This window comes from Antechinus flavipes, chromosome 4, assembly GCF_016432865.1.
Source record: "Antechinus flavipes isolate AdamAnt ecotype Samford, QLD, Australia chromosome 4, AdamAnt_v2, whole genome shotgun sequence".
NCBI lineage: Eukaryota > Metazoa > Chordata > Mammalia > Dasyuromorphia > Dasyuridae > Antechinus > Antechinus flavipes.
In genome coordinates this window covers 375,594,862-375,611,343 of record NC_067401.1, presented here as the reverse complement: position 1 = coordinate 375,611,343, position 16,482 = coordinate 375,594,862, and the positions used below count along the sequence as shown (strand labels likewise).

Here is a 16,482-nt window from a genome sequence, read left to right as displayed (position 1 = left end):
TATATAGCTGGTTTGCAGAATCAAAAATTTTCAAATATAGAAAGACATCTAATATACACTCCTCAACTTGTTCCGTTACCAAAAGAATATTGCTTCTTTGGATAAATGTGTATCATGATGCTCAGATTCACTTAAGAAATAGAGACATATGTCTGTGGTTATGGGCAGTGTGACATAAATAGTAATGAGCTGTTGAAATTTTTGAACACATTATATAAGATTTTAGCTAATAAATAGCCAGAGAAATGCGTGGTTTTTTTTAGATTAGCTCTCAAAAACATCATCATTTACATGTTCTTCTGTGTCACTATGGCAATATATCTGAGAACTATATCACCTGCCACAATGGAAACCCTGACTTAACCATCTCCTAAAGTCAAATATAACCTTGTAGCATTGTGCTGTCCATCATTGAGCCAATAAATCTAATTTTAAAAAGGTAAAGTATTTGGAAGCATTCCTTTTCCTGTTTTATATCAATGTTGGTTTAAGATTTAGCAAAAGTATAAAATATTATATTGGTTGTTATTTTTTATTTAAGAACCTTTACTGTTCAGAAGAGATCGTAGAATATACTCTCTGGTTTCCAAAAATTTCCACTAAAGAAAAAAAATAGACAGTTGATAAATATCCACACACAGTGATACCTTTCTTTCTAATCCATACTAAAAACAAAACAACCCTTACATATTTTATTTTATTTTCATTATCTGTTATCTTTTTCAGAATCACAAGGAAAAATTTTGCCCAGAATATCCTGTATCTTGTCCCAATAACTGTTTACAGATTATTCCAAGAACTAAGGTACTGTAAATAAGCCGTTTGAGTAAAATGACTAAAAAATTTTAGTAGTTTTCAGGATTATAGATTTGATAATACTAGAGAACTAAGGTAATTTTTAGGACTGTCTGCCTGATTTACTGCTTTTTCTACTTTCTCCATTTCTAAGTGTTCTCTTTTTTTCATCATAGCCTTATCTGTGCAGGCCTTAAGCACCAGTTTTTCATCTCATCACTCCTCCAGACACACCTGTCTCTTGCTTTTCTCCCTACCTACTTCAATCTTTTCCTCCCTAACTTGTAGATTATAGGGTCCTTCCTTGCATTTTTTTTCTATGGATCTATGATCTTTTCAATGTGGTGGGTGCTTCCTCCATTGTTGTGACCCATTTATACCATCACATTTGCTGGAAATTTTGTCTTTGTAGTCCCATCAGTCTTCCATGGTAATTGACTCATGGTGCAAATGCCTTCCTCAGTACTTCTTGTCATTGTGTGTAAGAACCTGTCAGGTACACTGTCTGATTCACCTCCTTATCCTGCCATACATCTCTCTGATGACATGAGTGACCAGAAATCTTGGTTCTTCTGACCTTGTTGCTTGGACATGAAATATCGCTAAAAGAATATTTATTTTGATAATATGAGTCTCAGAAAACCTGTATCCTCCAATTGTATCCATTCCCTAAAATCCTTGAATTTTCTCACTTCTGGACATTTATTCATGGCATTTTCCTTGCCTAGAATGATTTCACTGTCTAATATAGCGTCTAGTATTTAGTGCTTAACTGATTGAGTGATTGATTGATTGGTGCCTTTATCTCCATCACCCTATATAAACTCTCCTTCCCCCAATGCTAACCAAAAATTCAACCCCTCATTCAGGACCTCATTCAAATCTTATGTATTCCATTTAAATTCTCCCATATTGCAAAGTGATCTCCTTGGAAATCTACAATACTTGTAGGACACTTAAACATATACTATATTTTGTTATACGTATGGCCATGTTCTACTCATAATGGCATTGAATTCTCAAAGGCGGCATCAGTAGCTCATGTAGGTTCTACCAGCTGGTACAGGCCTGGTGACAATTAGATACCACTCTACTTGTTAGTAGTCTAGGCCCCCTTGAATCAATTTATATTTATCTACTTGTGTTTATGTTGTATCTTTTCTTTCTGTTTGTTGAATAGAAATAATTAACCAAGAATGGTGTGCCCCTGTGTATATTCCCAATTAAAATGAAAGCTCCTTGAGGGCAGGGACTGGTTTTGCTTTTTATATTCTCAGCACAGGTCATAGAGCTTTACGCATAGTAATTTAATAAATGCTTGTAGATCGACAAATTGTAGTTGATTCAGGATTGTATTATAGCTTGGCACTGTTCATATTCACAGGTTGATGAGCATATTACTGTGTGTCCTGAGGTGGAACAAGAATGCCCTTATAAACATTATGGCTGTCCTGTGAAGGTTTGGAAATTATTGGTTTTTTTTAATTTGGCTCTCCCTTCCCCCCTCCACTATTGTGCATTTTATTTCACAGTCCTTGATGGTATTTTTACAAGCCACCTAAAAACTGAGGTTTTCATTTAGGGTCCAGAATAAAGTCCTACAGTTTGAGGAATAGAGTAGCAATAGTCATTCATAGTTTTGACTCCAACTCTTCCAGTGTTTCTGGAATTTCTTGAGTTTCTTATAATAAACCGATTCCCATGTGTGCAATATAATTTTTCCTGAAATAATTTTTTACAAAGTCAAATAAATAATAATAATTTGTCAGATCACACAAAGATCAAGAATTACTGAAATGTAGACACTAGTCTTCAGCTTTAGGCCCTGATAGTTAAGGCTTCTACTTACTACAATTAACTTGGGCTGAAATTTAAATTAGGATGTATTCTTTATGCACCCATTAGCTAGTTAACAAAAGAAGATTGTCTAGGGCCTTAGTTCTACAAATTTAAAGGATCTAATCCACCAAGTAGATGAGAAATTTTTGGAGATAATGACAAAATGAATGTGTTGTACAAAAGGCATGTAACCTCAAGGAAAAGGAAGAATTTTTAATTAAACATATCATTAATAAACAGACCTTTTTATCTTCCCCTTTGGAAAACCTAATATTATCTTCTGAGATTGTCACATAGTATGCTAGATTTACAGAACTTCAAAGTTGTAAGACACTTCAGTAACTATTTAGTTCAATTCATAAACTAAAAAGAGTTCTTACTAAATATGACATGTAACAAATGGTAACCTGACATTGGCTTCAAGACAGCTAATGAGGGGTAACTCGTACTTCCTTTTGAATAATTGGAAGTAATAGGAAGTTTTTCCTTACACTTCTTTGCAACTTCTTCCCATTGTTCCTATTTTGCTCTTCTGCAGACAAAAAGAACAAATTTATTTCTCCTCCACCAGATCAGTTTTCTTCCTGTTGATGAGAATCAGATATAGAATGGCATCCCCCCTTGTTAATTCCTCTACCTGTTAAAGAAAATCATCATTAAGACAAATCAAGAGGCTATTGTCTGTTGCATTTTGGAGAGAAGTAGCAGATATCTGGATAACTGAGGCAGCTAGATAGTTCAGTGGATAAAGCATTGAGTCTAGATAAAGGAGGACCTGAATTCAAATTCAGTGGTTAAAAGGTATAAACTTGGGCCAAATTCCTCTTCAGACACTCACTATGTGTGTGACTCTGGGCACGACTTTAACTTGTTTGCCTTTCCACAAGAGAAGGAAATGGCAAACCACTCTAGTATCTTTGCCAAGAAAATCCCATAAGGAATCATGAAGAGTTGAACATGACTTTAATTAATGAACAACAATTGGTGATTTGTTTGCTAAACTCATCTACTTCCTCTTTCTGAAGCTCAGGTGGTCTACATCATATTCAGACAATAAAACTGCTTCTATATATATTTCCAATGACCTACAAATGTATGAGCTCCACCATGTTTTCCTTCTTTGATTCTTGGATCTCTTTACAAGTTACCTCTTTAGCAGACAAAGCTTTTTATATTGTCTTGCAACTATCTTTTTTCTTTTGAATGTGCTATATCCATTCACATCTGCATTACAGTAATGGTTCTCATCTTGCAGAGTTTTACTGATATCTATGAGATCAAATTGCTACTTTACATTGGAACCCATAGTTCATCTTGCTTGTTGCCTGAGCTGCATGCATCTATAAATGGATATTTGAAACCATTCATTTTACCCCGACTCCTTTTCTATTTTTATTTTTTATTTCCTATGAACATCTGGGTATTTCAATGGCTTTTTGTCCCATTTCTTCTGTTTTGCATCCCCTGCCTTCACTGAGCAGCAGTGATTAAAACTACGAGTACAATTGTTGTATTTAACAAGATTTTATAATCTTTGGCAATTCTTTTTAGATTTTAGTCACATTTAGAGTCATGTAAACTAGCAGAAGTAGGTAATGATCTTTTTTTTTTTTTTTTACAAGTCCTGAGACATTCTTTGTTGTTACAACGTCTATTAACAGATGCTGTAGATCCTCTCGGCAGAAAGTTATGAAATTACTAGGACTTTTCTCTTTTTCCTCTGATCCCAATTGGATGATTCGACAATACTTGTGAATCCATGTGATTATTATTTGGAAGACTAGCAGCTATATCTTTATTAAAGTAGTGAAGACATACCCCATTTTTCAGAAAGTTTCAAATTTGTTTTTCATATTGTCATGTAATCCTGGAACTGGGAGGGAACCCTGCTTTAAAGCAAGTGAATATAAAAACTCTAGAAGTGAGCTATACTTAATGAAAAATGTCTTTATTTTCCCATTTCTGAGATATGCTTTTTGACTGCTTGTCTTTTCCTTTATTTTTACTCCTAAGGAAAAAAGAATAAATCTTAAGGAACATGAAAATTCTGCTTTAAGAGAACATATGCTCCTGGTTTTAGAAAAGAATTCCAGATTAGAAGAACAGGTAAATTTTAAAAAACTAAATAGAATTTACTTTTCTCTTCAAAAACCCTAAATATTCATTTTATTAGACATCAATAATAAACTAATTGGAAACAGGTGTTTTTCTGTGAAGTAATTGTTCATATTTGACAAATGCTTTTTCTATCATGTCATCCTTAAATATTATGAATCAACAGAGATAGCATGGGTAAATCTTACCAATGAATAAGAGCCCTGGAGAAGACAGGAAGACTTGATTTCAAGTTCTGATTCAGCTCTATGACTGTAGACAAATCATATTCCTCTTCTATGCCTTAATTTCCCTATTTTGTAAAACTGAAATAAAAACAGCACGGATCTCACAATCATGCTGCAAGGATCAAATGCGATAACCTATATATAATGCTTTGCAAACCTTATGGCACTATGTAAATGCCAGGAATAACTAACCAATACTAACATTGCCAGCAAATACAGCTACAGGACTGAAATTTGCAGATTATTTGTTTTTTAGGTTTTAGTATTCTATAGCTGGACCCATACATGACATGATTAGCCAGATTTAGTTCTGTTTCTGAAGCCACAGGGTTTCATCTTCCAAAATCAAGAACACGACCAAGCCCTTCTCTATTTGCAGGAAGGGAATAGAATTTTTCCATCTTGTGTAAGCTTTGTCTTACTATCTGATACAGTCTCAAATCAGCCGTGTAAATCCCCACAGAATTACATGTGGGCTAATTAAGTCAAGCTACAAACAACTGATTAAAAACAAACTTTTGATAATATGGCAATATGTGCTGCTTACTGTTTTCTGACTGCTTGTATGCTCTGTGGAATAGTAGAAAAACCACTGGATTTTTAATTTAAAAGTCTGTTTTCAAGATATAGATTCATCCCCAACTACTTGTATGCAGTTAGACATAATTTAAACTCTCCAAGTCTCTATCACTTATATGAAGGTAACAAATAATATTCTATTTTACAAGATTGGGAAGATGAAATGAGATTTAATTTGAATGTGCTTGTAAAACACAAGGCCATACAAATGTAAAGTATTATTATTGTCGTATGCCTTGTCTCCCTTATCAATATTATGAATATTCTTGAGGACTAGGACTGTGTATTCTATATAGCATCTAATGTAGCAATTTTATATAATAGTTATTCCCCAAACACATGGGTTTGAATGAGTAAACTTGGTGCCAGTCTTATAAATCTTTTTCTTTTTTTTGGTGAGGCAATTAGCATTAGTTGACTCATCCAGGTTACCCAACTAGAAAGTGTCAAGTGACTGAGGTTGAATTTGAATTTAAGTCCACCCGACTGCAGGGCTGGTGCTCTATCTACTGTGCCACCTGGCTGCCCCCAGTATTATAATTTTTTAAGTAATAGTCATTACTTCTAGTGTTGAAATTTTTTTAAAAGCTGATAAAAAAAATTTTTTGAGCTCATAGATTTTTAGGGAACCTTACTACAAAACTGCTTTTCCCTCTCTAAATAATGTAAATTTTATTTTAATTGTGTATTTTAAATGGCTTTATTTTTTCTCTTTTAATTTCTTTTATTAGATTTCTGACTTGCACAAGAACTTAGAACTAAAAGAAAGTAAAATTCAGCAGTTAAGTGAAACTGTAAAGAAATTTGAAAAGGAGTTTAGGCAGTTTGTACAGCTGTTTGGCAAAAATGGTAACTTGCTGGCAAGTACCCAGGTGAGAATACCATCCATCCAACATCAATTTTTTCCTCTCATTTGCCTACATAGTATGGTAGTAACAATTATGATTTTTTTGGACCAATAATATTATTTTGATCTTAGCGTTGCTGTAAGAATATGTAATTTTATATTGTGTGGTCAATAAAGTAAAAATTCCTTTGGAAAGAAAATGCTATAGTCTTTCCAAAATCCCTAAAGTAAAACTAAAATGACATTGAAATTTACAAATATCAATAAATTATTAATGTACTTCCAATATATAGTGAAAGTATCATGGTAAGATATATGATATTTCAAAAGATTATACTTGGTTTACATATTAGACTACAAATGTAGTCTCAGGCAGAAAGGATCACTTCTATGGGATATAGATGATGATGATAATATGTCTGAATAGACAAGAAAGGGAACACTTAAGTTTTGGTTTCTTCATCTTTAAATTAAAGAATTTGGACTATATATATTGTGAGGCTTAAATGAAATGAGAGCAAATGGGAAGCACTTTGCAAATCTTAAGTATAAGTGCAAATTACTATTATTAATTAATAAATCCCCAAGCTTTGAGTCTGGTGATGACTTCATTCCCTGAATTTTTTAACTATACTCCAGCTGAGCTCGAGCACATTTATAGAAATATAGAGGTGTAAAATAACCTTCCCTCTCAAAAAAAAAAAAAAAAAAAAAAATAGAGAGGTGTATTAGTAAATGTTTAACAACAGGGCTTTCTGAAAAAAAATTTTAAGTAATCACATACACTTTTATGTTTAACCTGCATTGTTTAGACTTTCTTAAATCTAGAAAATCAAGAAGACAAAAATCATGATTTATTTTTAGAGCTAACAGATAGAGCTAGCTCTAGCATGCATGTATTTCCATACTATCTCCAAAGTATCTTTAATTCTAAATATTGTGATCCATTTGTCTTAGTTTCTGTTCTTAGCATTGTTAGCGGGGAAGTGGAAGTAGGGAGTGGGGAAGGAAGGGTGAAGATTACTTTGGAAATGATGAATATCAATGAATTATTAATGTCTTATTTATCATTACAAGATATTGAGTATTTTTGAAGATTAAACAAAACATATAAAACTAAATTTATCTTATCTACTAGATAGAAGGTATATGGTATAATGAAAATGGTGTAAGATTTGAGTTCAAGCTCAAACATTTGCTAGTTTTTATCCCATGAGAAAGCAATTTAATCTTTGCTCCAAATTTCCTTTTCTACAAATGGGAATATTTCTATTGTCTAACTATGTATTATCTATTGTCTACCTACCTACATATAGATATAGAAACAAATACTTTTGAAGACTTTAGATGATGGCAGTAAACTTATTCAGGGAAATGGAATATTGGCTGAAATTCTCTCTCTTTCTCTTTCAAATATTGTGAACCTTATTACACTTGAAGGTTCTTGCCAGTCACATTGATAAATCTGCTTGGTTGGAAACACAAGTAAGGGAATTATTAGAAGTGGCTAACCAGCAGCAAAACAAATTTCATCTAAGACCCTTGATGAATACAATTGATACTATAAAGGAGAAGATCACTCTGCTGGAAACCTATGACCAGAGATTGGGTATGTTGAAGTTTTATTTATTGCTCTTGGTTGTTTTGGAAATGAGAGCCAAATTACTGTAAATTTATGAAACAGAGGCAATTAAGTGGCAGAATAGATAAGAGTTCCAGATGTAGAATTGGAAAAATGCATATCTGAATCTTATCTCAGATTAGGTATGTAATCCCAGGATTAACTTCTTTCAGCCTCAGTTTCCTTAAATGTAAAATAGGGTTAAGAGTAGCACCTGCTTCCTAAGGTAACCGTGAGGATCAAATGAAATAATAATATATATAAAGCACATTGCAAATCTTAAAACACTTTATAAGTGGTAATTGTTATTATATGAAAACAAAAATAAAAATGCAGATAAGATAAATTGAAAACTACGATCTCCAGCTATGATTAGAAGTAAAATATATAACATGTATTGCATCTGATGTTCAGAAACTGACAAATGTTCTAAAAAATAAAATCATATAATTAGCCTCCTTAGGTCTAGAGAAGGCCAAGGGATGAAGAAATGGGAGTCAGAAGTGAGGGAATAAAGTGAGGTATAGTGGGTGGCAAGTGCTTATATAAAAGATACCAAAAATGGTTGCTTTGGGTTCTTTGTACAAAATTTTGGGCACTTGCCCTACTCATGCTGTGCTAATTGGGTCTTGAGTACAATCCTCTCAATCCCCAGCTTTCTGTAGCACAGAAGATAAGCAGAGGTTTGTATTTCTGTTTTGGTTTTGTTTACTATTTTTTAATAACAAGTTTGGCAAAAGTCACTGAAAAATAACTGAGCCTAAATTATCCATTTGTGGTCTTTAGTATACAGTGTTCATGTTTGTTGTGTTAGATTTCAGGATCAAATAACTACATTTTGGATGAATTCTAATGTCAGCTTTGTCTAAAGAGAAATTTGGCCCTCTTTTCTCTTTGTAGTCACTTTGGAAGACCAAACTAACAGACACGATGTCCACATTAATGTTCATAAAGCCCAACTGAATAAAAATGAAGAGCGATTCAAAATGTTAGAGGGTACTTGTTATAATGGCAAATTGATATGGAAGGTGACAGATTACAGGATGAAAAAAAGAGAAGCAACTGAAGGCCGCACAGTATCCATATTCAGCCAGCCTTTCTATACCAGTCGCTGTGGCTACCGACTTTGTGCAAGAGCTTACTTGAATGGGGATGGATCAGGGAAAGGGACACATTTATCATTGTATTTCGTGGTGATGAAAGGGGAATTCGACTCATTGTTGCAGTGGCCTTTCAAGCAGAGGGTTACCATGATGCTTTTGGACCAGAGTGGGAAAAAGAACCACATTACAGAGATTTTCAAGGCTGACCCCAATAGCAGTAGCTTTAAAAGGCCTGATGGAGAGATGAACATTGCATCTGGCTGTCCTCGCTTTGTGGCCCATTCCACTCTGGAGAACAGCAAGAATACCTACATCAAAGAAGATACATTATTTATGAAAGTGGTGGTAGATTTGTCTGACCTTGAGGACCTGTAAAAAGTACACAGATTCACTGCTGTTTTGATGAGAGAAGCTCTTGGCTTCACAATAGTGAAGGCCAGACTTAATTGCCAGAGTGAAGTGAAATTCAATGTATTTCTAAGATGTGTTTAGGTTTTTATTCTCTCAATACTTTAAAGCTAGATAAAAATGCTAAAATTCTAGTCTGTCTTTTCTTATCAATAGGCTGAATGTATGTTCTATTTTGATTGTCAGAACACTCACTTTATTCTTTTTCATATATATATATATATGTATATATTTGTAGTTGATGTATATACTTTTCTCTTCAATTAGATTGTGGGTTCCTTGAGGGCAGGACCTTTTGTCCCACCCACAAAGCACCCATAAAGGTGCTTCTTATTATGTTTGTTGATGATGTTGCTAATGATGACTATAAGATAAAAATATGTTTGTAGATCTGACTTTGCAACTGAGGAAATGCCTTTTATGACAAATTATTATTTTGTAAATGAGTGATTTTACTACGGGTTTGATATCCAACTAGAACTAGATCCTGTGGGACAACGTGATAAACCTCTTGATTACTTGAGCTTTATTAAAATTTTTATGAAGCTCTTCAGTAATCTATAAGCATAGTAGAATAAGCCTACTGAAACAAAGGTAAATGGGTGGAATATTTCCCCTTCCTTCCCAGGATAGAGTAAAAAAGATGCTGAAAGGAACAAAAATAGGATGATAAAATCTGTCCAGCTAATATTTAGCCCAAAAGGAGAAGAATTTTATGATTACCTTTAGTTGGAAATTAAGAATTAAGGTTAATATAATGAGAAACACTCTGAAAAAGAATTACTTGGGAAGAGGGGAGAATTTTGTATAATGAAAAGAGTAAAGATAATGATGGTGTAGTCATGTAGCAGAAGCCACGGATAATTAGTGACTGGGCAGTTCATGTGCTCTATTGGTATCTTCATAACATTAAAAGAAAGCTAGGGATATCTCTAGCATATATTGAGTAGATTTTTTGTTGTGAATTTTTGGGTACAGACGGACAGGAGTATCACAGGATATTAAGGCATGGATGGATTGAGTGCCTCATTAGATATGATCATAGATCCATTTGAGTATTGTTGAAAAAAATAGAATGAGAAGATTTCAAAGGGGCTTTAAAATGAAAAATCTTGGGCAGCTAGATGGCACATTGGATAGAGCACCAGCCCTGAAGTCAGAAAGACCTGAGTTCAAATCCAGCCTCAGACACTTATGTGACCCTAGGCAAATCACTTAACCCCAATTGCCTCAGCCAAAAAAAAATGAAAAAAATCAGTTTCATTTGGGCATTGACAGTGATTTTTAAAATAGTACACCTATCAAATACTGATTTCAAAAAGTGATGGTTTTTGAGAAGACTGGAATTCAAAAGTGGTATTATGGATATTGTACTGACTCAAGTCAGGAAAATCTGGGTTCAAATCCAAATTCTATCACTTATTAGCTATGTGACCGTGGTCAAATCATTTAAGCTTTATGAGCTTCAGTTTCCTCATTTGCAAAATGGGGATAGTACCTATAGAACCTACCTCATGGGCTTGTTAGGAAGAGGAAATAATATATATCAGGTGTTTGGCACATTTTGAAATGTTTATAAATGTCAGTTATTATGTGAAAATGGACATAATAGGAACGCATAAAACTTATTTGCACCATCCTTAATTATTTACTGACAAACTTTGTAGAGAATAGAAAGGATTAAAGTTCTCATGCACATGTGTGTCTTAAGAGTGAATACAGATTTAGATATAGTGGAAAGAGTATTTATTCTTCTGCCAAAGAATGACACTTTGCTTGACTACAATATCCCCTGTAGCCTTGTTATATGCCATATTTTCTTATATTGTTTTAAAATGTCTGTTTTTACAAATGCCTGCAAAGGACACTTTTGTATGCAAAAGATACTTTCTTCATATTAGAAGGTAAATAGCTCAATGGTGTCAAGATAATAATGGCCTACAAAATAATAACTACAGTATCAACTTTAAAAAATGCCAACTGTGGACGACTGATGGAAACCATAGTCACTTCCTGTAAAACATTAAGATGTTGAAAAGAGTTGTGAAGCGGTTTTTAGAAGGGTCAAACTATTTATAAAAACATATGGAAACAGCAGCCTTTGACTGAAGAATCCCTGTGTAACTTCTGGTGAATTGTGTTGTGTTTTGTGGATTTATAATGTGAACAAATGCTCTTAGACAGACTTTGAAAGTATTTTATTATTTTTTAATTCATATTAAGCCCAGGTGGCTAATATTATTTATGATGATTTTTCAGTGTTGTTTTTTTCTTTGGTCACATTTTTTAAACCACAGTTGTCTGTTCTGAGGGGTCATGAAAACATGTTTATCATGAGTTCAGTGTAAAGTAAAAAACTTAAGTGTTTGGCAAAAAGCTCTTTTCATCAAATTACATATAAAAAGTCTAATTTTGGACTGATTTGTTTATTGGTTCAAACTGCCATTAATCAGTATTAAAATAAGGTATTTTTAAAATTGTTAGAAAATTTATCATATTTGTTGACAAATTAAAAGTAAACTGTGCTTTTAAAAAGATGACTCCATTGAGACGTTCATTTTTATTCCTCCATTGAATTTTACTTTAAAGTTTTAAATTAGTAATATTTTTTAAATGTATTTACAGTTTGGCTTCACTAAAATTCATAGAAATCAAATATGTAGGGTTAAAGGCAATCTCAGAGATCATCTAGTTTAACAAGTTCATTTTATAGATGAGGAAAACTGAGACAGAAATTAAATAATTCAAGGAAATAGATACATATTCTAAAACCACAAGGTATTGTCATTCATAAGGGTTAAAGGAGTAAGAGCCCATGTAATCAAGCCTGCCTCCTCCTCCAAATGATTGCCAAATTTGTTAGTATGAAAACTAGCTTGAAATTAGCATAACAATATTCATAACTTTCTTTTTTAACAGTATTTTGTTTTTCCAATTACAAGTAAAGATAATTTTTAACATTAATTTTTTAAACATTTTGAATGCCAAATTTTCTTTCTCCTTCTCTTCCCTCTCCTCTCCCTAAGATAGTAAGCAATTTCACAACTTTCTGATAATTTTTTGAACCCACAACATTTAGACATTTATTAAAGTACCTACTATGGGCAAAGTACTATAATTTTAAGAAAAAGATAGTCACTGATGTAATAGAGCTTACAACCTGATACGCAATAAATTCTAGTAGCTTCCTATTACCCGTAGAAGTGAACAAAATGCTGTTTGGCATTTTGGGCAATTCTTTATATCCTAGTCCCCTCCTACCTCACCCCCCTTCAGTCATTATTCCATCCAATAACACTGGCTTCCTGGATGTTGCACATTATAAGACACTCCATCTTTTGGCTCCAGGCCATTTTCTGGCTATTCCCCATGTGTGGAATGGTCTCCCTCCTCTGCTCTGTACTGACCTCCCTGGATTCCTTCAAATTCTAATTAAACTCCCACCACACAACCCCTCTTAATTCTGTTGCTTTCCTTCTGTTATTTCCCATTTATCCTGAATATAGTTTGCTCTGTATATATTTGCAAATGCTTAGCATAGTGCCTGGCACATAGTAGGCACTTAATAAATGAATTAGAATTCAGAGCTGATCCCATATGCAAGTTTTTAAATGTATAAGAGAAATATACAAAAAGTTACAAAAAGAAAATCATTACTGATTAAAAGGTTCTGAAATGCTTTCCAAAAGAGGTGATCTTTAAAGAATTAATAGAAATCCAAAGGGAGCAGATGGTATTGCAGACATAAGATAGGAATGTACAAAGGAACAGAAGTAGGAAAGCCCAGGACTTGTGACCATAACTTTTGGCTATGAGAACTCCCATAAGGACAAATAAGGACAAAGTCTTTCTTTTTTCTCTTTCTTTTTATTCCCCATTTCTTACGAACAGTTCTTGAAACATTACTTATTGATGACTGTTTAGATAAAACACAAAATACATGAAGGATAGTAGCACCAAAATTGTCATTCTCCAAGGACAATAACTTTTTTTATCCCAGTACTTTTAAAGGCAGCAAAAAAAAAAAGGGGGGGGGGGGGAATAATGTGGCTTCTCATCAATTAGGGAATAGCTAAAGTTGCAGCACATGAATTCAATGAAACATTGCTATATTTGATAAGACATGGAGAATAGGAAGAATGCAGAAAAAATGCAAGAACTGCTTGATGAAGTGAAATAGAGCCAGGAGAGCAAAACTAATAAGTATTACACACAATGACTACAATAATATAAATGAAAACAATACCAAAAAGCAGGTGAAATGTAAATATTCAACCTAAAGAAATCAAAGGAAGAGGGGAAAGAGCCATTTTTTAAAAATTCATTTATAATGGTACCTTTTTGTTAGAGAAAAAAATCTGAAAATAAAAGAGGGTGCCCATCATTTGGAGAATGACAGAATAAATGACTCAAATGGAATATTATTGCACCCTAGAAAAAAAAGATGAAAATGATAGATTGAGAGACACCTAGACAAACCTGTAGGAACTGATATAGGGTACATATACAGGGTACAGAAACAAAAGGATAATTTATGACTACAACTTGTAAAGGAAAATGACTTTGAAAGACTCAGTGCAAGATTCAATTGGGACTCTAGAAAACTAATTAGGAAATATGCTTTCTATCTTTTGATAGAGGGGAGATGGACTAGATAGGTGCAAAATGAGTATACTCAAATACTCATGCAAAATGAAGTAATTTCATTTGTTGCAAACAGAGCTTTTGTAAATAACTAAATTAGGAGAAAGGAATAGAGGTTAATGAAATTATTCCATTAGAAAAAGAAAAAAGAATATTAATGAATTTTAAGAAGAGAGCAGAAGGAAATTTAGAGTGGGTACATCTGTAGCATAGCACTTCTGGTACCATCATATTAAATTTAATAAAAACTTTAAAATCAAGGCTCTACATAAAAGATTAATGTTTTCGTCTACAATCTTTTTTAAATCAAAAAAGATATTAATATTTATTAGTTTGTTAAATTCATAATAAATGCCAAAAGAATCTACTATGTGCAAAGTCCTGTGCTAGATATTGAGACTATATAGACACAAGGGAGACAGTCCTTGCCCTCAAGGGCTGGGGTACAACTAAACATAAACAAGTATTTGCAAAATAATACATATTCACTTCAAGAGGGAGAACCCTAACAACTGGAGAAATTAAGAAGGATCTTCTATGGGAAGAGCTAGGGATTGTGTAAGATAGAGAAAAAATATTGTAGACTGAGGGGATGACGATCCCATTGTCAGTAATACTAACAACTCCACCCAATATCCCATTCTTGAAACTTTATATCTTTGACTTTTTTATTTCAATTAATATTCAAGTAGTTACTAAGCCCTGTCAGTTCCTACTACTGCAATATCCCTTCCATCTATCCTCTCCTTTTTCCCTGCTACAATCACCCTAACAAAGGTTATTCATTACCACATGCCTGAATTTTTGCAGTCCTACCCTAACAAACAGATTCCAATTAGTCCTTCCTACCATTTCCAAGCTAATTTTTGTGCAAAAATTTGTCCGGTCACTGCATAAAAATTTTTAATGATTCCCTACTGTGAGCTGAATAAAGTTCAACGGCATTTGCCTGGCATTCTATACCCTTTACAACTTGGTATCATCCAAGTTTCCCTGCTTTATTTCGTACAACTCTGTTCCCCAATATACTTTGTATGTCCAGAAATTCCATAGTAACTGAGTAACATAGTGGTAGAGTATGAAATTAGTTATTGTCCTTGGAGAATGACAAAGTGACATCCCTATGTTAGTCAAAGTGTGCCCAGTGGTGGTTGATCAGACCAATAAGAGTTCAGAATGCCCTGCCACAGGTCAGATACAAATACTCCTCATGAACATTTGGGGTGGATTCTCTAACTTTGCACATCTTGAGTTTCTGATGAGCTACTTCAATTCTGCTTTGCTCGCCATGCACAGCCCCTTCCCTGATTGGCCATAGAGTAGGAATGCTTAGCAGTTAAGTTCAGTGTCTGGTGACTTATCTTGCCAGGTGATCTTTAGAATCTTCCTAAGGTAATTTAGGTGTATGTGTATATCGTTTCGCAGGCATATGATGTCCTGGGGATCTCATGTATTTGTCTTCTCTAGCTTTGGAATCTTCTACTGAGCTTAGTTCAGATTTCTACACAGGAGGGTCTCAGTTAACATTTGTTAAATTGAACAGCAGGAGACATCTGCAGATAATCATTCTGAGCAAGTCCAGAGGACAGAAAAATCTTCTCTTCCATAAGGTTTGTAGTAAAAGCCCTCTGTAGTGGCCAGAAACTGGAAACTGAGTGGATGCCCATCAATTGGAGAATGGCTGAATAAATTGTGGTACATGAATATTATGGAATATTGTTGTTCGGTAAGAAATGACCAACAGGATGATTTCAGAAAGGCCCGGAGAGACTTACATGAACTGATGCTGAGTGAAATGAGCAGGACTAGGAGATCATTATATACTTCAACACTATATGATGATCAATTCTGATGGACATGGCCCTCTTCAGCAATGAGATGAACCAAATCAGTTCCAATAGAGCAGTAATGAATTGAACCAACTACACCCAACGAAAAGAACTCTGGGAGATGACGTGAACCATTACATAGAATTCCCAATCCCTATATTTTTGCCTGCCTGCATTTTTGATTTCCTTCACAGGCTAATTGTACACTATTTCAAAGTCTGATTCTTTTTGTAAAGCAAAATAACTGTTTGGACATGTATACTTATATTGTATTTAATTTATACTTTAATATATTTAACATGTATTGGTCAACCTGCCATCTGGGGGAGGGGGTAGAGGGAAGGAGGAGAAAAATTGGAACAAAAGATTTGGCAATTGTCAATGCTGCAAAAAAAAAAAAAATTACCCATGCATATAACTTGTAAAGAAAAAGCTATATATAATAGAGGAACCAAGGTAATAAAGCTGCCTTTTC

General features: G+C 33.8%; 1 protein-coding gene across 1 annotated transcript in view; it reads left to right on the top strand.

Moving 5' to 3' along the window:
* Positions 1-12,071, top strand: part of TRAF5 (TNF receptor associated factor 5) — a 52,364-nt gene extending 40,293 nt beyond the window's left edge. The window contains exons 6-11 of the mRNA XM_051998441.1: positions 727-804; positions 2,180-2,254; positions 4,648-4,740; positions 6,287-6,427; positions 7,843-8,011; positions 8,924-12,071. Coding sequence (XP_051854401.1) covers positions 727-804; positions 2,180-2,254; positions 4,648-4,740; positions 6,287-6,427; positions 7,843-8,011; positions 8,924-9,501 — 1,134 coding nt within the window. The 3' untranslated portion in view covers positions 9,502-12,071. The remainder of the gene's footprint in view (positions 1-726; positions 805-2,179; positions 2,255-4,647; positions 4,741-6,286; positions 6,428-7,842; positions 8,012-8,923) is intronic.
* The last annotated feature ends 4,411 nt before the right edge of the window (positions 12,072-16,482 follow it).